The following is a 22261-nucleotide window of genomic DNA, read 5'->3' as shown; positions in this document are numbered from 1 at the left end:
ATAGCTTAGACCTACAGTTGAGATTAACTTGTGCATAACTTAAGTTATTTGTAGGCCACTTTTCACCTACATTTTTACGAGGGAACTTATGAGAAGCTAAAGTATGGTTAATTTTTTATCGAAAATAGTACTCCCTCCGTTCAATTTTATGTGCCGTTATTTGACTGGGCGCGAAGTTTAAGAAATAAAGAAAGACTTGGTAAAGTTTACCAAATTATCCTTTATCAAAAAATGTATCAATATTTTCTTTTAATTAAGTGGAACCAATAAGGGTAAAAGGTATTGTGCCTTTAAAAAGTTGTGAAATAAGGAAAGACGACACTTATTTTGAGACGCACTAAAAAGAAAATGATGACACATAATTTGAGACGGAAGGAGTACTATATTTTATTAGTTGCAGAAATTATTTTTCAGTCGTCAAAAAAATAAAAGATTTTGCCATAAGCAATTTTAGAACCTCAATTTAGTACAAATTGTTGTTCTATTATTAGCTAAAATATTTTCTTAATTAATTATTAAAATGCAAATTGATATCTCCAAATAATAATTTTTTTTTTGTAAAAAAATAACAAAGAAAATTTTGAAAGCTAAACTAAACATGTTATAAATTGAAAAAGGAACGATGGCATTCACAATTTCCATTGCCACTTGATATTTGAATGACAATATAATGCTAAATGCTTCAATTATCAAGTAGTTTGAGTTTCCAACACATTTCCTTGCTAAACAATGTAAAAATGATTGTCAAAATATGATTTAATTCCTCAACACTTCTCCATTCTAAACAAATTTAGCTAGAATAGTGTTGAATCTCCAAAGTAATGATACGATCATATCAACACTAACCTATTGGATCCCATCAGAACTCCAAAGTTAAGCATACGGGGATTCGATCTCGCTTGGACACATAGAAAAAAAGGAATTTACAGAGTAGTTCATATAGGAAGCATACACAAAATAACAACATACCCAGTGTATTCCCACATAGTGAGGTTTGGGGAGGGTAGAGTGTGTTCATACCACGACTTCCGAAGAAGTAGAGAGGTTGTTTCCGATAGACCCCCGACTAAAGATAGGAAGCCTGACAATAGGAAAAGAATGACTAGATGTATACATTTTCAAATTCCTTTCGAAATATGTCTATAGTTCTTTCAAGCAAAAATAACATAGCAAAAGACATTATAGAAGTCAGCAGATAATGTGTGTGGTTTGTGACAAAGTTGTTCTGTGCCTGGTCTCGTGACTCGCATCCACGAAAACAGGTTGAGCCAGTATGACACCGGGAAAGAGGACTGGAGATACCCGCTTTCATGGCTAGCCACCATTATGTATCACAATATCAAATATCACAACTGACTGCAAAAGCATTGCAGTAGATGGCTTTGGCGTGATGGTAACATCGGAGGACCAGTTCCTTTCGCGCTTTCATCACCATTCAGAATGGCGGCTCTCAGATCTTGAGGAAAACTGCGACTCGAGACCAAATCCAAAGTCAAGCTCAGAACGACTTATGGGCGACCTGTCACTTCCTCTACCTCTAATATCTCCAATGTCTTGAGAATTACGTCGTTGGGATATCTTCATCAGATCATCTCCAATCTCAAGATCGTCTTCTACCTTGACTCTTCTATCATCGTCAGAGGTGTCAACGTCTGTTACATGAATGTTGCCGCCTTTGCTAGTCATCTTTGGTGCCTCTTCATGTACATATCCGCGGAAATTGTTCTTCGAAGGTTCTATCTTCGAGCAGAATACTTCAAGAAAACTGTTCATGCAACCACGGTAATATACATTGATCCTGTTGTCTCCTCTTAGTCCTCGTTGACGGAAGTTCTCATATGTGGTCTATCAAGTTCAAAATAACTAAAACAAATCAAAACAAGGCATGAGAAAAAGAGCATATTGATTATATCTTATGACAAGTTGATTCCGGACATTGTTTTCGTAAAACCAGGTGGAGAGAACATGTTCAACAGGACCATGACAATGCTATATAAATTGATAAACAAATGACTGAGCATACGACATAGATAGCTCAATGAGTTTTATGATCGTTGATACCAATTCATACCAGTTGTGAATTGAACTAGTAAACTAAAAAAGATTACTCTAGACGAACTATATTCACACATTCCGAAGAATGAGCCTTCAATATATGTTCCGATTCAACAACAACGACATAGCAACTAGAGGTCAATCAAAAGTTCTGGTTGATAAAAGAGTTCCAAAAATCTAGGAAGGAAAAGGGACGCATGTTTGTGAGCAACATAATCATCCCAGAAAGTAAAATGATCACGCGTATAGAAACTAAAGCAGTACTGCAATTATTATACATGCAAAACTAAGGCAAATAACAATTGAATTGTATATTGAAATAAGTGGTGTTAAAGAGTAACCTGATTTCTACTTATGAGATACAAATGGAAGCCAGTGAGACCTCCAACAAACCATAGCGAAACAAAACAATATGCCATCAGCGCCACTGAAGCTGGCGATACTTTGATAGCCTTCCAAACAGTTCCATAATCATCCACAAGAAGTTTAAGATAATATGCCGACACCGAAAAGACGTAAACGCAGAGAAGAGCAGTTGAAGAAACAAATAGGAAGAAGCAACGATAGTTGCGCTGTACACCAAAAAAGAAAGAAATGAGTCTCAACAGGCCATGAAGCACAGGTAAAAAGTAGCAGGTGAAGTTCTTTGTAATAGACGTGAACATTTGGGATATGCTTCAACTAAAATAATTTTCAGTGTACAAATAATCCACATCTGTAAGATGAAGGCTAGAAACATACATCATAAATGCTAATGACCACACCGAGGTAGTGTCTTGCCAAAGCTTACAGCAGCCGATCAGTCAAGTCAATAAACAACAGCGTTTACACATAACATAACCACTTTTACAACAACTAATCATCTAAACAACTGCTAGGCACTTTTACAACTACTAATCATCTAAACAACGGCTGATATTTTTCGGCAAAAGCCTCAAAACTTGAAGCTGAAGTGAACTTCTGAAGAGAAATAGCTCAGGTGGCAGGATTCATCTCCACGATGAGCCGAAGAAACCATAGAGGTAGTTATAGAAAGAAAAGGAATATAAAGTGGAATCAAAAAAGAATCTCGAGAAAAGAATCAGCTTTAGAAGGAAGATTCATTACCTTTCCAATGCATTGACCCACCCAAGGGCAATGGTGATCAAAACGCTCCACACAGTTATTACATACTGAACAATGAGAGCATCTTGGTGGACGATACAACATGCATGTTTCACAATATTTAACTCTCACTGGCAGACCATTTACAAGGATTTCTTTGGTGCGAGGCAAAGGTTTCCCAACTTCAATGGAAGCTGAAGAATCGTAACCTAATACATCCTCTGGAGGATGAGAATTGCGTGGAACAATGCCAGGATCCTTAGTTGATGTTGAAAATAGAAGAATCAAGACCTATTGCAACAAGCATGATATCATGATTGTGAAGTACAGAGAAAACAACAGACTACAGCATGCTGGCATTAGGGAACTGCAGTTATAAAATTGTAAAATGAAAGCGTGCTTAGATACCAACCCCCACACACACCAAAGAAAAGAAAACCCTCTCCCTGCTTGTGCCCGTCATCAGTTCTGATTTTTCGCATTAATCACAGAAAAGCTATGTTGCTCGGACTATTCAAAAATGTGGACAGGTGCGTGTGGATCCTCCAAAAGTAGTGCATTCTTGGAGGATCCGACACGGGTGCAACAACATTTTGGAAAGTCGGAGCAACATAGAAGAAAAGTGGACAAAATTCTCGACAGTTATCGATCAGGCGCAAGGAAAATCAAGGGCAGCTGAAAAAGCATAAACAAAAGAGAAACTCTGGGGATGTTTGCAGAAACATAAATAGAAAGTTATGGGCAGATTTCTGCTAGATGAAAGTAAGAAGGAAATAAGTATCAGCAGAACTTCGCCCCGCGTATGATAAAACGTTACAGGCCAAATAAAAGAAAGTGTGAGGGAACTAACATAGATTGTGAAGACAATTGCTAAGACCAGAATTGCATATCCTGTAGTTCCAGTTGTGAATTCCCGAGCAAGATTACTTGCAACAAATACACAAAATAAAACAATAGGGACAACGATAAGCGTAAAGGTGACGATCAATGACTTGGCATCTGGTCCGAAAATCAGCCTCCCATCGAACAAGAATTTCTGCAGATAACAAACATTAACCAAAAAGAACATTAAATGCGAACACAATTCCACAGAAGAATAAATCCTACAAAAGCCTCTCATTTCAATAATAACATCGGCACACTAGTGATTTCCCGGTGAAGTTGACTGCCTTGGGTGTTGCATCAATAGTTCAAATAAAGAAAAGGGTAACTTAATTTGGAAATTGATAAGATAACTCGTCTTGACGGAAATGATACTTTACTTATGACTAATTACTTGTGCAATCATGTGGAGCTGTGTGTACAAGGTCCACAACATTGTTAAATTGTTTATTGAAACCTGAATAAGTAACCAACGCGGCCTATTGGCCACTACATTTCAGTTCTTAACAGTAATTTCAATTGGCAATCCAGCGTAGCACTACTACTATTTCAACCGTCCCATCAACAAGCAACAGACAATATGCAACTAAAATACAACAACAACAACAAACCCAGTATATTCCCACTTAGTGGGGCCTGGGGAGGGTAGAATGTACACAGTCCATACCACTACCTCCGAAGAGTGGAGAGGCTGTTTCCGATAGACCCCCGGCTCAAGACAAAGGACCATAGTCAAACGTCGCAAGCATACAATATGATAAAAATAACAGTGATACAACAACCACAAAAATAGAGTACATTGACCAACGAAGGACACCCCTTTCCCCCCAACCCTAGCATTTCCAACCAAGCTACACCAAACTCTCCTAACTACAGCCTATGAATAGACCACACACCTTAGCCCTCTACCCTAATACTCTTTCTCCAAACCTTCCTATCGAGGGTCATGTCCTCATTGAGCCATAACTGCTCCATGTCATGTATAATCACTTCTCTCCAATATTTCTTCGGTCTACCCCTACCTCGCTTGAAACCATCCAAGGCCAACCTCTCACACCTACGAATTGGGGCATCCGTGCCCCTTCTCATCACATGCCCAAACCATCTCAACCTCACTTCCCGAATCTTATCCTCCACCGACACCACTCCCACCTTCTCCCGAATAATCTCATTCCTAACCTTGTCAGCCCTCGTGAATCTACACATGCAACGCAACATCCTTATTTCTGCCACCTTCAACTTCTGGACGTGAGAATTCTTAACAGGCCAACACTCCGCTCCATACAACATAGCCGGCCGGACTGCAACTCTGTAGAATTTGCCTTTAAACTTGGGAGACACCTTTTTATCGCATAAAATTTCCGAGGCGAGCCGCCACTTCAACCAACTTGCCCCAATACGGTGAGAGACATCCTCATCAATCTCACCATTTTCCTAGATCATAGATCCAAGGTACTTAAAACTATCCCTCTTACAAACCACCTGAGACTCCAACTTCACTACCACCTCGTCCTCTTGCCTCGAGTCACTAAGCTTGCACTCCAAATACTCCGTCTTGGTCCTGCTCAACCTAAATCCTTTAGCTTCCAGGGTTTATCTCCAAACCTCCAACTTATCATTAACACCTCGACGTGACTTATCAATCAAAACTACAACATCCGTAAAAAGCATACACCAAGGCACCTCACCTTGAATACTCCGAGTCAACACATCCATCACCACGACGAATAAAAACGGACTAAGAGTCGATCCCTAGTGCAACCCTATCAAGACCAAAAAATGCTCGGAATCCCCTCCCATAGTCCCAACCTGATTCTTCGCTCGCTCGTACATGTCCCTAATCGAATGAATGTACGCCACTGGGACCCCCACACCTCCAAACATCTCCAAAGAACCTCCGTAGGAGGTTTGTCATATGCCTTTTCCAAGTCAATAAACACCATGTGCAGATCTCTCTTCCTTTCTCTATACTGCTCAACCAATATCCGCACTAGGTGAACTGCCTCAGTCATCGAGCGACCAGGCATAAATCCAAATTGATTCTCCGAAATAGACACTATCTTCCTCAACCTCCGCTCCACCACCCTCTCCCAAATCTTCATCGTGTGACTCAATAACTTAATACCACGGTAGTTGTTGTAACTCTGAGTGTCACCCTTGTTCTTATATAAAGGAATCATTGTGCTCCATCTCTACGCCTCTGGCATCTTAGCGGTCCTGAAAATGTTGTTGAACAAGTCGGTCAGCCACCTTAAACCTGCCCCGCTAGCAAACTTCCAAAAATCTACCAGAATCTCGTCGGGCCCCGTCGCCCTGCCTCCTTGCATCTTGCGAATAGCCTCACAAACCTTCTCTACCTTAAAACGTCGACAATAGCCGAAATCGCGACAATTTTCGGTGTGCTCCAACTCCCCTAACACAATGCCTTTGTCCCCCTCATCATTCAATAGCCTATGCACTTAACTTGGTCCAGATCCCGACCCTTACGCTCCCTAACTTTGGAAAGCCTGTACAACCTCTTTTCCCCGCCTTTCTCTTCTAATCCCGCATACAATCTCTCAAACGCTGTTGTCTTAGCAGTGGTGACTGCTAGCTTGTACTCCTCCCTGCTCACCCACCTCTCCTCTTCATCCTTACTCTCAACCAACTTAACGTAAGCTTCCTTCTTCGACTCCACCTTCTTCTTAACTTCTTCATTCCACCACCAATTGCCCCGATGTCGGCCAGGCCCGCCCCTCGAGACACCCAAAACCTCTGTAGCCGTATCCTTGATGCAACCCAAAGCCGTATCCCACATATTATCTACGTCCCCCCTACACTCCCAAGCCCTCATCCCCTCCAACTTCGCCCCTATCTCCAAAGCAGTAACCGAGGTCAGGCCACCCCACCTAACTCTAGGTCGACCCTCCAAGACAGGCAAGTAAAGTAAAAAATCCAAATCCGACATTCCATTTCCGCTAAGTTAATACTATATGCATAACGAGTTAACAATGCCATACAAAAGACATTAGCTTACTAAATCCAGCAACACAACAAGATCAAATCTTTTTTCGTTCTTGACAAAGGAATGTAAAACAACAAAAACCCAAAATCAAATTCCCTCTAAAGTAGACAAATGATTAGTTTAACACATAATCCACAAAAGATTAGTTTTAACACACAATCCAAAAAGTATCAATATCCTAAAAAGACATTAGCTTTCTAAAAATCAAAGAATACTCTCTTCCAAGTTTGCATAATCCTTAAGCTCAAACGGAACATTCAACTAATAGAACTCAATCTAGAAACCCCAACACACCAAAACTTCTTTTTTTGATGAAGCTAAGCAAGTAAAGCAACAAAAACCCCTGACAAACCCCCCTAAAGTACATGAAAAAACGAGCTTTAACCCAATATATGCACATCAAACACCCATATCCCTAAAAAGACATTATCTTTCTAAAAATCAACGAACACACTCTTCAAATTTGCATCATCCTTAAGCTCAAAAGGAACATTCAACTAACAGAACTCAATCTAGCAACTCAAACACGGCCAAGCAAGTAAAAACAACCAAAACCCAAATCAAACTCCACTAAAATAAACCAAACCATCGAATTTTAACACATTGTATCAACGCCCATTTAGTCATATTCTTCAAAAACCACTAGCTTACAACAACAACAACAAGAAGATACCCCGTGTAGTCCCCACAAAGTGGGCTCTAAGAAGGGAGAGTGAACACAAAACCTTACTCCTACTTCATAGATAATAAGACAGTTTCCAATAGATGCTCGACTCAAATAAAAACAGTCCAGAAAACGATGCAAGTACAAGCAACAAAAAACCCAAATCAAATTCCGCTTAAAATAAATCAATCCATCAAGTTTTAACACATTATATGCACACCCATTTAGTCATATTCTTCAAAAACCACTAGCTTACAACAACAACAACAACAATATACCCAGTTTAATCCCACAAATTGAGACCAGCTAGGGGAATACAATATACACAGACCTTACCTCTATCTTAAACCGGCTCAAGTAAAAGCAGTTCAGAAAGAAAGTAATGGAATTACGAGAAACAACAGAAAATACCATTATAAAACCAATAGCTTAATTAGAAAAATATAAATAAATAATTACACTATAGTCCAAGTTGAATAATGTATTATGTATAACAAGTAACAAGAATTCTACTCAAAAAACAAGTAACAAGAAGCTCACATTGTTCCCCTTCCAAGACTGGTACACTCTCTTAGGCGTGGCCATGAAATAATAAAAATGATTCTTAATTTTTTCACTTTGCTATAACTGGAACAATAATAATAATAATAATAATAATACTTAATAATAAAACAAAGAGAAAAACATAAAACAGAATTTGACATTCTTTTGCTTTCATTTTTATTTTATTCTATACTTTTGTTCTTTTTCCACTCTTTTTTTCCTACTGTTTTGTGCAAACAGTGTCTATAATACAGCAATATCAACAACAATGCCAGTATAGTCCCACAAAATTAATGCTGACCTTATTCTACCTTAGAAGTAAGAAGTAGAAGTACTGTTTCCCATAGATGTTCCGCTTAAGTAAAAATAGTACAAAATAAAGTAACGAAAGTATAACAAACTAATATATAATAATAATAAATAGTAACAAATTAAAATAGATGCTTGACTCAAGTAAAAATAGTCCAAAATAAAGTAACAAAAGTAAAAAAAATATATTTTAACAACAGATAGTAACAAATAACAAATAAAAATAAATGCTCGATTCAAGTAAAAATTGTCTAAAATAAAGTAACGAAACTATAAGAAACTAACATATTATAATAACAGATAGCAACAAATCAAAACTACTAGCTTAATTAGGAAAAAAATTAAAGTTAAACTATACTTAAAGGTTAAAAAAATGTATAACAAGTAATAAAAGATAGTAGCTCACATTGTTGCCCTTCCAAGACTGGTACACTTTCTTAGGCTTAGCCATGAAATAATACTAATAATAATGATTCTTGATTTTGTCACTTTGCAAATTAAGCTGGAAGAAGAAGAAGAATAGAGCAAGTGGGAAAACATTCACAGAAATTTGGATTTTTTTTTGCTTTTATTTTATTTTATTTTTGTTCTTTTCATGTTTTTTTTTTCTTAACTTTTGTGCATACAAATTCGTGTCAAAATGGCGGTCTATAGTTCAAATGCGGTGGATTTCATCATTTGTTTATTGCTTTTACTTTCTTTTATTTTTATTTTCTTTTATTCTGTCGGCCTTCCCTTTTTCTTTTCTTTTTCTTTTTTTTTATTATTCTTTTTAGTTTTAAGCTTCGATAATCATATTGAAGCTTGATTAATTCATCAGATTCGAATATAATGCTCTCAGTAAGATCATTTTCATATGCAAAACTCAAATTCAAGATATTTGATTAAGAATCAACGGATCTCGACTAATAAAGTTGTTATCATTTGATCAATAGGTTACGAGATAAGTCGTAAAAAGTGAAAACATTATTTGGCAAAAATGTAAAGTAACACGGATATGATAAATCTTTATGATTCGATCATTTTTGGGAGTTACCCTAATGAGCAAGCATTTAATGTTTGAACGAGTTTAAATAAAGTATTATAAATGACACATCGCTTATTTTTACAAAAATAGTGAAATTTTGATACTTATGTATACAATATGTTATTTTAATTAAAAATGTTCTAATGAGTTTTTAATTATGACTGTTTAAATATGCATGTGTGTACATATATATTTTTTTTAAAGTATGAGTTGAATGTATGTGAAACCAATAATATGTGTATGTCTATGCTCGTTCTAATTAACTGAATTAATACGTTATAAAAACATCAGAAAAAGAAGGGAACATTGCTTTTGTAAATATGAATTGAATTTTTTTTAATAACTTTTATGAAAAATTATATCTTTATCCTGGGGCCTCGCAAGAAAGAAAAATTATTCTTTGCTTTGACTTTGATGAAAAAATTTCAATTATAATTTTTAGATACATATAAAGTGTATATATGTTATCTAATTGCATAATCTCGTAATGACGTGCAATTTTTTCCAAAATACCAATTTAAAGATTAATTAATATATGAGTCGAAATTACTAATTTGAATAATTTTTCCATTAAAATACTAATTACAACATATTGTAAAATCACAATTTGCTTTTGGCAAATAGGAAAGTAGCCTACAATATCAGTGGCACAATTCACGTTGTGATTGCATAGCGTTAATTTGACCAAATAGAAAAAGTAAAAGTAACGTTGAATGTATATTCTATCGTCTCGAACAATTTATTCATAATTATTATATCTTCTTTTATTTTTTTATTTATTTAAATTTTTATTAATACAGTCGTTCAATATATACCTAATTTTATAAAAAGATAACAGAGATTCGATAAGATAATTTGAACGTGCATAAATTAACTCGTACACTATTTATAAAAAGAAAAAATATAAATACAATTATTTGCACTCGTGGAGTTGGTCTAAGTAGCAACGAAACATATTAGATTATTTTTTCTTTCTATGTATTGAAGTCTTAATGAATAGAATTGTTCAATCGAAGGCAAGATTCAGACGTCACAATTATTTAAAAAAAAAATCTTACCCACACACGATATTTTTATAACAAATAAAAATGTGACACTTATCTACATGTATACTATATACTCTTGATTAATTACAATACGTTCTTAGCTTACCTTCATTTTATGACCCAAATATTGTAAATAATAGTTTTTATATACCTATGGAGCATAAATAAATTTATAGTTGAGTATATTAAGAATTGAGAAAGGATAATCTGAGAAAGGATAATCAAGATTTTGAGTTCTAAGTATGAAAAAAATCATGTTGAAAGTGTTGTAGTGTATGATTCACATTAGTCGAGACTTCTATATGGATACTAAATAACGAGTGGGAAACAAAAAAAGATAAATTTTTTTTATGAAGACTCAAATAGAAAAAGAATGTTGTGAAAATACTTTAAGGAATATTTAAAGACTAGAGATTAGGGAGAATAAACATTAGATTATGAAATCCATCTTTATATTACTATATTAATCCACAAGAATGATTTCTTGTGACAGATTAGTTGGAAAAGAATTTTCCTTTGCTTGAACTTTCAACTTTGTTCCATGTGACTTTTAAAATTCATGTAAGGTTTTGAAAAATGGTTCAAATTCCTATCCCATCTGCATGAATATGTTAGTCTATGATAGCAGATTTTACACACCTCAATTAAATTTATCAGGAGAAATTCAAAAAAATAATCATTAAAGGACAAAATTAAAAAAAGAATCGAACTTGCAATGTGAGGGTTAACTAGCGGCCCAAGTAGTGCAGCCTAGTGACACTGGGGCTGGGCAATGATTCAACATTGGTTCAAGTTGAACAAAGTTAATATATGTACAAAAATATAGAAAATCTATCCTATATATACAATGTAATTTTTTGTCGAGGAGATTCGGGTGAACCTCGACCCCGGCACCCACGTAGGTCCGCTCTGGTTTGATGAGAGATCTAATGATTCGAGCATGGTTAAATTCCCCATTGAGGATGGAATGTGGCTACGTAGTTAGTTGTGTAACAAATTTGGAAATCGAACGGCATAAAGTTTTTCAAAGAATGAAAATTGATCCAAAACAGATGAACCAAACTACGTCAGAAATTGGCGTCATTGAAATCGAACCTAAACATTTATCATGACATTGAACAACTCTGCTACTAGAGTACCACTCATGTTCTTTGATGAAATATTTTTGTCTTTTTATTTATAACCTTGTTTATTTTGCACTTCAAATAATCGATGAATGTACAACAAATCCAACCAAAGGTACAACGTATACAAGGTACAAGAGTGTGTATGTAGACATTAGTCTACAAGGGACTTGTAACAATGATAATTTCGCTCTTTATAAGTCACAACATATTTAAAAACAGATATAAAATTTAAAGTTTATACATTTCGAAATTTGTTGCATGTGCGTATATTCAATAAATTTCTCAACAAATGTACAATTGTTGACTAAAGCTACTGAATTTCGCTCAATCCTTTAGTTACTTCCATGCTAACTCCACCCTAATAGTTACTATTTGTGAATTTTCTCTTCAACCACTTGAAGTTGTTCCTCAAACTCACCAAATATACAGTTGGATCAAAGTTACTGAATTCTGATCAATCCTTACGTTCCACACTAGCTCCACCCTAACATGCAACACTAATCATAATGGTTATTTGTGAATTTTCTCTTCAACCACTTGAAGTTCTTCCTCGAGTTTGACTAAGTTACTGAATTCTATCAAATTGAGTTTGACAAAGTTACTGAATTCTGCCAAATCCATATGTTCCATGCTAGCTCCGCGCTAACATGCAACACTAATCATAATAGTTATATGTGAATTTTCTCTTTAACCACTTGAAGCTATTCCTCAAAGATGTTTTCAACTTACCTTCCATGGAATACATGTTATAACTAGCCACCCTTTTCTTCCTCTTAACTTCTCGATTTTCGCTCGATTTGCCATTGAAGCTATAAGCTTTATAAGTTGTCTCCTCAAGATTAAATCTTGAATCTTGATTTAACATAAGAAGTAGAATGATAAGAGAGTGATTTACTCGTCCGTGATCAAGAAAACAAGAAGTTCACTAAGAAAGATGAGGAGAGGACCTCTTTATTATATGGTGGAATAAGGTAATAAAGAAGCATTTGTAACCAATGCAACATGGATTGTGGAGCAGTGGTGGACCTGTTCTATCCTTAACCAGAAGTTTCAGGTTCGAGTCCTAGATATGGAGAAAATTCTGTTGGACGCGTCACCCGTAAAATGGGCTTTGCAATGCGCGATCTGAATTAGTCGAGTCACTCATAGAATGGACTTTGCAATGTGCGATCTGGATTAGTCGAGACTCCAATATAAATACTGAACACCTGGTGCAAAACAAAGCAAAAAAAGAAGCATTTGTATATATTGTTGTTAATGGACCACTTGGTGCAAAAATGTTAGTGCGGTTTTTATGCATGGGCCATGAAAATAAGTTGGATCTTAAAATACAAGATCGCTCCTGAAAGTTATAGTTCAGGGGTAATATAAATTAGACATAATTTAAGTATGGGATTAATGAAAATGTGATAGTTTAAGACATAATTTAAGTATGATTAATGAAAATGTGAGAGTTTAAGGAGGGTGCCATCATTCATCAAATACAATAAGACATAAATGTCTATATGTTTTTAATCACTAATTTGCATGCACCTTTACCTATTTTAAGGGGTTGCTATCTTCCATTATTATAAGTACCAATCGAGTAACTTCGTTCCACATAGATTCAAGCAAATAAAAAGAAGTAACCTACTATTTTTTTTTCTTACGACCTCATGATTTTAGACGAACTTCATCAATAATCGTAATTTAATCACATTAAAAGTTCATTAAATTATTTTACTATAACATGTTAAAATATATTGGTAGTGCAAAAATGATTATAATGTCAATGTTTAGACTTTATTATAGGTTATATATTTATATAAAATGGTTGTTTCTGGATATATTGGGAAAGTGTCCACTTCATAAATTAAGGTCTGTTTGGCTATATGTTATAAAAGGATATAAAGCATTTCAAGTTGGTGGTTGAGCCAATTGTAGGAACCAACATTTATTCTATTTTATTTAGTGTTTCTTTTTTCGGATGAAAACCTTATAGTAACTGATAAAATTGATGTAATATGATCAGGATATATTACGGGTTCAAATCGTATATGAAAACAACTTTTGTAAAAATTTAAGGTAAAAATGCGTACAATAATTTTTTTGTGATTCAGTCCTTGCTCGAACTCTGTACATAGCGTAATATTTACTGTACCGAACTATCTTCTTTTTCCTTTTCTCTTTTTCTTTCATTTCTTTTTTGTCATTGCTGTTTTGAGCTGGAAGAAGCTTTTTAGATGTTGATAAACTCTGACTAAGCATTTTCTATATATGTAAAATCAGTTGTGGGGACTTAAAGTTGGTGCAATTATTCTAAGAGAAAGCATATAGCCCATCCATTATACGACCTTTATCACAACGATGCTTGTAACGGCTCGTTAAGGTATTATTTTCTTTGAATTTAGACTTGTATAAAAACATTTTTTCTTTTTGCCTTATAAGAATAAGTTCAGAATTAATTTATAAGACGCCTTTTAAATTAAAACCCAAGACACAAATTTAAACCCAAAACAAACAATACCTTAATAGGTGAACTGTGGCCGGCTCAGATGGTGTCATCAGAGTAGGACTCTTCCTCAATGCCATGAAGGGCAAATCTCATGCGATGAAGGGGAAACCTCAGCGAAGACGCTAAGGGTCGTTTGGTAGAGTGTATTATAAAGGATAATGCATGTATTAGTTTTGTGTATTATTACTAGTACTTTGTTTGGTATATTTTTTTAGTCTATATATAACTAATGTCTTGCATCAATTATACACTCTATTGTGTGTTGGGTGTGTATTACGATACCTCAAAATCTATGATATTAGTAATGCAATAAATTCTAATGCATGCATTATATCTTGTTTAATCACCTCCCCCACTACTTCTTCGGTCTATCTCTACCTCTCCAAAAATCATCCATAGCAAATTCTCACACATTCGTACTGAGACATCCAAACATCTCCTCTTCACATGCACGAACCCTCTTAGCTGCACTTTCTTCATCTTGTTCTCCACCGAAGAAACTCTCACCTTGTTCAGGATATCCTCATTTCTCTAATTCTATCTCTTCTAGTATGCCTACACATCCATCATAACATCCTAATTTTATAAATTTCAACTTCTGAACATGAGAGTTCTTGACTGACCAACATTTCGTCCCATACAACGAAGTTGGTCTAATCAACTCATATTTCTTACATATTCAATAGATTTCTCAATATTGAGTCCGCACAAAAGTTTGTAATTTTCTGAAAATTTGCACTTAAAATTCTAAAGCCGTCCCTAATTATATGATGATCAGATCAACATATTTACATGCTTGGCTTCACATGCGGATCTACTACTATCGTTTCAGAACAAAAAGCTCATAGACTAATCAAAGCAATGTGTTACGGTGATAAAATTTTAAGTGGCGCCAAATATTTAATTATACCAAGCTGATAAGTACATGACATGTATTTTGGGACAAATATTAATACATTAAAACGATTGAAAAAAGGTGATCAGACAATGGGTGTGTTTGGTATGATGGAAAATGTTTTCTGGAAAATATTTTTCTATTTTCCCTTCTTTGGTTACAATAAAATGTTTGGAAAACATTTTTCACGACAACTCATTTTCCTAGGAAAATGACTTCCCTCATGGGCCAAAGGAAGTCAACAACACTCATATTCACATAACTCAAAAAATTCATATTTCTCAAAATTTACATTACTTGAAAATATTTTTCACTGTTCTTTACTTCAATTTTTCACTGCTTGAAATAAAAAATAGTGAAACCCGAAATTTTTCCATTTCCAATGTTCGTTGAATGTATTGTTATTTCATATGCATAGAAGAAGACTTACCTATGTTACTTTTGATAATTGCATATTTCATTTTGTCGTCGATGTAACTTATTTCACGAGGTTGGAATAAGCTAGTCGTTCCGCTATATTTCTATTGATTGTAGTATCTTGAGATTGTCCAGACAAAATATTAAAATGTGTCTCCTATATTTGCTAATTAATAGTTGCTTAAATTTAGTGATTGTAATATTTTAGTATTCGATATTGATATTATTTGTTATGCTTAAATTAGTTCTTACAAATTGTTGAGTTGCTAGAGACACTGATATACTAGTTAACAACTAGTAGTATTTTCTAAAAAAATATTTTTGCACTCACCAATCAAACACTAGAAAATATTTTTCTAAAAAATAGTCTCTACTCACCAACCAAACACCATAAAATATTTTTCGAAAAATATTTTCTACTCACCAACCAAACATGAGAAAATAAGTAGAAAACCAACTTATTTTTCAGGAAAACATTTTCCAAGAAAACATTTTCCATGGAAAATATTTTCCATCATACCAAACACACCCTATAATTCAATAAGTTGTTTTGCATGGTGACTATCAAAATGATGAAGACCAAAAGTTTTGATTCTAATTACTTGGCATAATACATAAATATGATCCTAAACTTGACATCAAATTATAACTTTGAACCTAAACTTTGATAGTGCACAAATAGGACCTTTAACTATTCAAAACCTGAACAAATATGACCTCTGATTTTGCAACCCTCATGCGTGAGTTTCACTTGCACCAACGTGGAAAGGTAATCCAATCACACGGTGCTACATCATTAAAAGGGCTGACATGGCATGATGACGCGGTTTCATTTAAAATGACTTCATTTTGCTCCTATAAGTCAAAACGACGTCGTTCTGCTTATTATTATTATATAAAATTTTTATCTTAATAACGTTTAATTAATAACGTTAATTTAATAACATTTTAATAACATTAATTTGATAATGTTAGTTTAATAATGTTTTAATAACATTAATTTAATAATATTTTAATAACATTAATTTAATAACGTTTTAATAACATTAATTTAACACCGTTTTATTAATAAAGTTTTAACAACGTTAATTTCATAATGTTTTAATAACGTTAATTTAATAACATTTTAATATCGTAAATTTAATAATGTTAGTTTAATAACATTAAATTAATAATATTTTAATAACATTTTAATAACATTAATTTAATAACATTTTAATAAAATTAATTTAATAGTATTTATTTAATAATGTTAATTTAATAATATTTTAATAACGTTAATTTAATAACATTTTAATAACATTAATTTAATATCGTTAGTTTAATAATATTTTAGTAATGTTAATTTAATAATGTTTTATTAAAATTATAATTTTTTTATTTTTTATTAGTATAATTTCATCTTTGAGCTGAAAATAATGAAAAAATAATAGTGAAACGTCATTTAAATATATAAAAAGGAATTAGTAAGGGCATAATAGTCATTTTACCCCTTTTTACAGTTGGAATGCTCAAAATTTTAGCCCGATATGCCCAGTTTTGCGTGTACAATACGCGTTTTGCCACGTCAGATCGGAGGTCATATTTGTGCAGTTTTGAATAGTTAAAGGTCATATTTGTACACTGTCAAAGTTTAAGGTCAAAGTTATAATTTGGTGTCAAGTTTAGGGTCATATTTATGTATTATGCCTAGTTACTTTTATTCAGGATATCTTGTATTTAAGGTTAGTAACTCTTGCAAGGACCAACATGGATTGTGGTTGATACAAGATCTACAAGGAACACACAAAATCAGTCCACAAGTTGAAAGAATTGTGGACCCTTTTGATGACCACTCTCGGATTCAACAAAAACGCAATGTATTATGGTGTTTAACACCTAAAAACAGCCCACAACAAACTATGTTAACAACATCAAGATGAAGAACAACACACGGGTTACAAGAGAAGCAATACACCACACAGCTACAAGATTACAACAAAGGAAATGATAGAGAGTGTGACAGACACTACTACAAAGACCAAGAACCTAAGTGTATTCAAGCACAAAGATCCTTGATAAAGATAGTAGAAACAACTACACTATGCGGTGGACACAAGAGAGGACCTCAATCCGTCTAGCACCCAACGATCCAAGCAAACAAACAACAAAAGTGATTCCACACCTAAGTTGTTTCCTAGTTTCAGCCAAGTCTCTATGGAAGAGAGAACTTGTGTTTTTCAAGTATGTTATACAATCTTTAATATCAAAAAACTAAGTAAAGTAACCCTAAAATGTTTCTTATATAGTGTATTACAAATAGAAGGAAAAAATTTCAAAATACCCCTTAGAGATTAGGTGCCCCTCTAGTGTGAATTAGTGGCTGTTTTGATATGTTTTAAACCCTTAATTCCACTTCTCTTGCACACACACATGGACGAATTCAATACACATCCTCATAAGTTCATCTACGTGATCGCACTTGTATCATCCTCTCCATTGTGAGAGGAATTTGTCCATAAATTCAAGCAATCGTTACCCGCAAGCTCTACTCTTTGGATTATCTTTTCAATGTTCCTCCCAAGGTTAGGATGTTCAACCAAGGGTTCCATGAGGTCATTAAGCTTGACACTTGAACTTAAATATTCTTTAACCTGCACATAAGAAGAAAGGATGCTAGGCAAAGTTCTAGCATCTTGGTTAGTAGGAAGCAAAGGGTCTTTGTGGGCAAACCCCACAATCCTGTAATACCCCGTATTTTCGTGCTAGAATTCTAACCGTAGTTTCTACGCGTCTAAACTCTAATCCAAGTGGCTCTCATGTGAATATAGTTTTCATTATCATTATTCCTAGTCTATGAAGTATATTTGAGGTGAAAAATGTTCATAGCAATGACTTAGAATAAAGTTGAGCTAAGACCAATTGATTCGTCCAAAACTTGACATTTGATTCTACAAGGGTCTACTTCAAATGAGTATAACTATTTATATACATGGAATTTTTCATCCCAAGACCTATAAAATTGTATATAATTGAATTAGCTTTCCAACGATACCAATTTCGCAAAAATCCGATACCCGAGCGAAAAGTTACAAACTTTTTAGTGAAGAGCTGTAAGCCAGGGCGATTAGGCCCAGGCCCGCGCCGCGCTCAGATCATGCGCCAACACTATTTCAGACATGAATTTCAGTTTTTTATGGGTTTAGGAGCGTTTTGGTCATTCCCCCTCACCCAAAATCCGTCCAAACACTATATTAAAGCCTATTAGAAGCATTATATGTTATATTTCATCAAATTCCCTCAAAAAGAAAACCCTAAGATCCTACATCCAACTTCAAGAACCTCCAAAGTTCATCATTAATTCTACAAATTTATTTAAGATTCCAAGTTCCTAGTTCAAGAACTCTAAGAACCATCATTCAAAGGCACGATTAATATTTTAAAAATGAGTATCCATCTAAAGTTCATCATTCAAGGTATATGAGATTTTTCAACAAGAACACCCTTTCGTTCTTGTGCCCAAATTGATTTTTCTTTTATGAATATACACGATTTTACATGTTTTGATATGAATTTGAAGCATGAATTTATACCCTATATGGTTTTACATGAGATTATGATACTCTCTATGTTTTGGAAGTTGAATTGAATGAGAATGATGAAATTTTTGTACATAAAGCTGAATTTTTCAGATTTTAAAGTAAGTTATATATATTTATGATGAAAAGCATGAATCTTGAGAAAATTTAATATGATTTTGATGTATGAGACCTTGAGTCCTAATTGGGATTGTACTTTGAGAAATTATGTGCTATAAGCACAATGAGATTTGAATCCCAAAGCTAATTTTCTTTACCAAGATGTATGATTATAAAGCTGAAATTTTAAGTTTTAAGTGATTAGTTTTGTGCTTATGTCATAAAGTATGAAACTTTGGAAGGTTTTGTGGTGATATTGATGTATGGGTTTTGGAACCCTATTTGAGATTATTATTTTGAGAAAATCATGTGTTATAAACACCTTGAGTTTAAATGATTTGAGATGATAAAGAAGCTTTGACCTTTTGGTCGTAAAAACGGTTGTTTTTGAAACCGAGATGAGAAAAGAAATCCCCTTTTATTGATTTATTATGAAAGGGGTAGCATGATGGCTCCCGTTGTGAATTGTTGAAATATTTATTGATGGATTTTCTTTTGAAAAGATCTGAGCTAAGTCCGGGAGTAGTCTTTAGCACCGAGGGGGAGGTATAGCAGGATTGGTACTTCCCTAGAACTACGTACCCCCGTAGGTTGTGAACCTGAGGCTGATTTATATATAGTGATCACTAGTGAATAAAATATTAAGGTCCTACTCTGATGGCAAGGATAGGAAAGCTCTCCCCAACGTGGGTTGGACGTTGGACTCCATGTAACTCACATGGTTTATGTCGGTTATGAGAGACTCCCAATGTGTGTGTGTGTACTCTTTTATCTGAGATGAAAACATATTTGCTTAAAAGGCTGAGTTTGAGAAAGTCATTATTCTTAAAAGATTTAATGAATATATTCTAAAGAGAATTGACATGAGATTTGATTGTTTTGATGATTTGAAATTGAGATGAAAGTGAATTGAGAATGTATTGTAATAACTCACTTGTTTTACTTTACATGTATTATTCATCCATGATTTTGATGATTTAATTCGAGCTAAGTAAGTCATCTATATCAACATACATAATTTTATAAACTGTGATGATATTAAGATATTATTTTGTATATGCATTTTACCCCCATATGCTCAGTACTTTTCCATGTTACTAACCCTCATATTCGTATGTGGGCTACATTTTCTCGAAATGTAGGTACAAGGTATAGTTGTACCTTCAGATCCTGTCAGTTCATGGTATCTAAACAGCAGGTGATGAGTCCTTTTAATTCAAGGGCTTGGGTTAGTTATGCAGAGTTTATAGTGTTGTATTTTCTTTATTCAGTCGTATTGAGCTGGGGTAGTCGGGAGTCATGACCCGGCTACCTATAGTCAGTACTAGTAGAGGCTTCATAGACAGTCAGTAGAAGTTGATGTATTTTGTTTCAGTTTTGGTTGTAAAGGTAGAATTGTAATCATGTAAAATTCTATTTTGTATCGATCAGATTCAGAAAAGAGTTAATTTCTGCTGATTTGTATGGATTTGTATTTTTATTCAGTTGCTTATGAGTTATGCCATTAGAAGGGTTAGCTTGGGGTCACTTATGACCCTAAGCACCGTGTGACGTCTCGAGATCCGATTTCGGGGCGTTACAAACTTGGTATCAGAGCACAGAGTTCAAGTGTCCTAGGGTGTCTATGAAGTTGTGTCTAGTAGAGTCTTGCGAAACGGTATAGAGACATCTTTACTTTTCTTCGAGAGGCTACAGGGCATTTAGGAAATGTTTCCCTTCTTTCAAGTCTAAGATCGTGCTATAAAAAGGTTCTCCAAGAAGCTTATATAGATTCTCATCTTACTCTATTCTGGTCAACTCTACCTCATTTTCAAGGTATCAGAAATAGTTAAACTTAATTCTCCATAGATAGTTACAGGATTGTAAGAGAGCTAGAAAGTATCCTGTCAGTGCTTTTGAGTTCCGAAGATTGAAGAACTTTATTTATGTTCATAAAAGTCGTGAACTAAGCCTAAGTTAGATGTGCTTTCAGATTCCTCCTCAGAATCTACAATGTTAATGTATACTTCTCCCTCTATGTATTATTCTTGAGATAACATGATTTGCAAGCTCCAGTTCTTCCCCAGGTAATGCTTCTATATTTTCTAGCAGAAATTTTAGAAGTTACACAAAGGGCTTGAGAGGAGCTCTCTAGTGTGTTAAGTTCCTTAAGTTGAAAGTTATGCCCTCATTCTTATGAGTTATTCAATTAAGACAAAGTAAGGTGTATTCTTAGATCGTTGAATGTTGTGTGTTAAGTTTCTATCTCTTGTATTATGTAATCTTGTTATCATTATGTTTGTGAAAAATCAAAGTCTAGTGAAGCCGTGTGGGGCTCTTTCGATTCACTAGCATAGCTTCTTTGTTATTCATCTCATTTTCTTGTTCAAAATACCAACTAAAGTCTAGTGAAGCCGTGTGGGGCCTATTTCGATTCACTAGCATAGTTACTTTGTTATTCATATAATTTTCTTGATCAAAACACAAAACCAAAGTCTAGTGAAGCCGTGTGAGGCCTATTTCGATTCACTAGAAACTTGTTATTTATCTTGTTGTTCCTGTGTTAGTTGAAAGTGTGGGTTTAGAAGTGTAGTGACAAGAAAAGTGGTAAGGTCGATTTATTGAATATGTATAGATGAATTTTTGCTTATGATTGAATTAGTAATGAAGTGATATACCCTTGTTTGTTAGTTTAGTGAAAGTTAGAGGAGGAGTTATTAGTTAAGGTAGATTGTTGTTTGCTTGGGGTAAGGAAAGAGTTATTGATGGTATTTGTGGTGTTAGAAACGTATAGGTTATTGATGAAAGTACTTGGTGGATGAGTGCTGTTAATTTAGACTTTCTTGAGGTGGAAAGAGGGAGTTTAGTTGAAACTTATAGAGCTATGAAAGAATTTTAGGTGTATGGATGGGTAAATAGTGATGATGTGTAGAAGGTGGATGTGTTAACGGATTGTGCATAAGATAGGCCATATAATTATAATCAATTGTCATTTTATGGGGGTTCTAGTGTACTAGTGTTTTCTAATTCTGTGTTCT

General features: G+C 34.3%; 1 protein-coding gene across 3 annotated transcripts; it reads right to left on the bottom strand.

Moving 5' to 3' along the window:
• Window positions 1–910: 910 nt before the first annotated feature.
• Window positions 911–9232, bottom strand: LOC107853915 (protein S-acyltransferase 8). Of its 3 annotated transcripts, none has more exons than XM_016698903.2 (5): window positions 8968–9232; window positions 4010–4195; window positions 3163–3450; window positions 2397–2627; window positions 911–1845 (listed from the first exon to the last, which is right to left on the bottom strand). In XM_016698903.2, exons 1-5 carry the CDS (start codon window positions 9010–9012, stop codon window positions 1429–1431), a joined length of 1167 nt encoding a protein of 388 aa, XP_016554389.1. In that variant the 5' UTR covers window positions 9013–9232; the 3' UTR covers window positions 911–1428. The 3 variants fall into 3 exon arrangements, with proteins under 3 accessions (XP_016554389.1, XP_016554390.1, XP_016554388.1); XM_016698904.2 differs by lacking the exon at window positions 8968–9232 and adding an exon at window positions 8250–8468; XM_016698902.2 differs by lacking the exon at window positions 8968–9232 and adding an exon at window positions 8046–8138.
• Between the last annotated feature and the right edge of the window lie 13029 nt (window positions 9233–22261).

This window comes from Capsicum annuum, chromosome 5, assembly GCF_002878395.1.
Source record: "Capsicum annuum cultivar UCD-10X-F1 chromosome 5, UCD10Xv1.1, whole genome shotgun sequence".
NCBI classification, from domain to species: domain Eukaryota; kingdom Viridiplantae; phylum Streptophyta; class Magnoliopsida; order Solanales; family Solanaceae; genus Capsicum; species Capsicum annuum.
The sequence above is the reverse complement of the archived record's forward strand: the minus strand, read 5'-3'. Positions and strand labels throughout refer to the sequence as shown.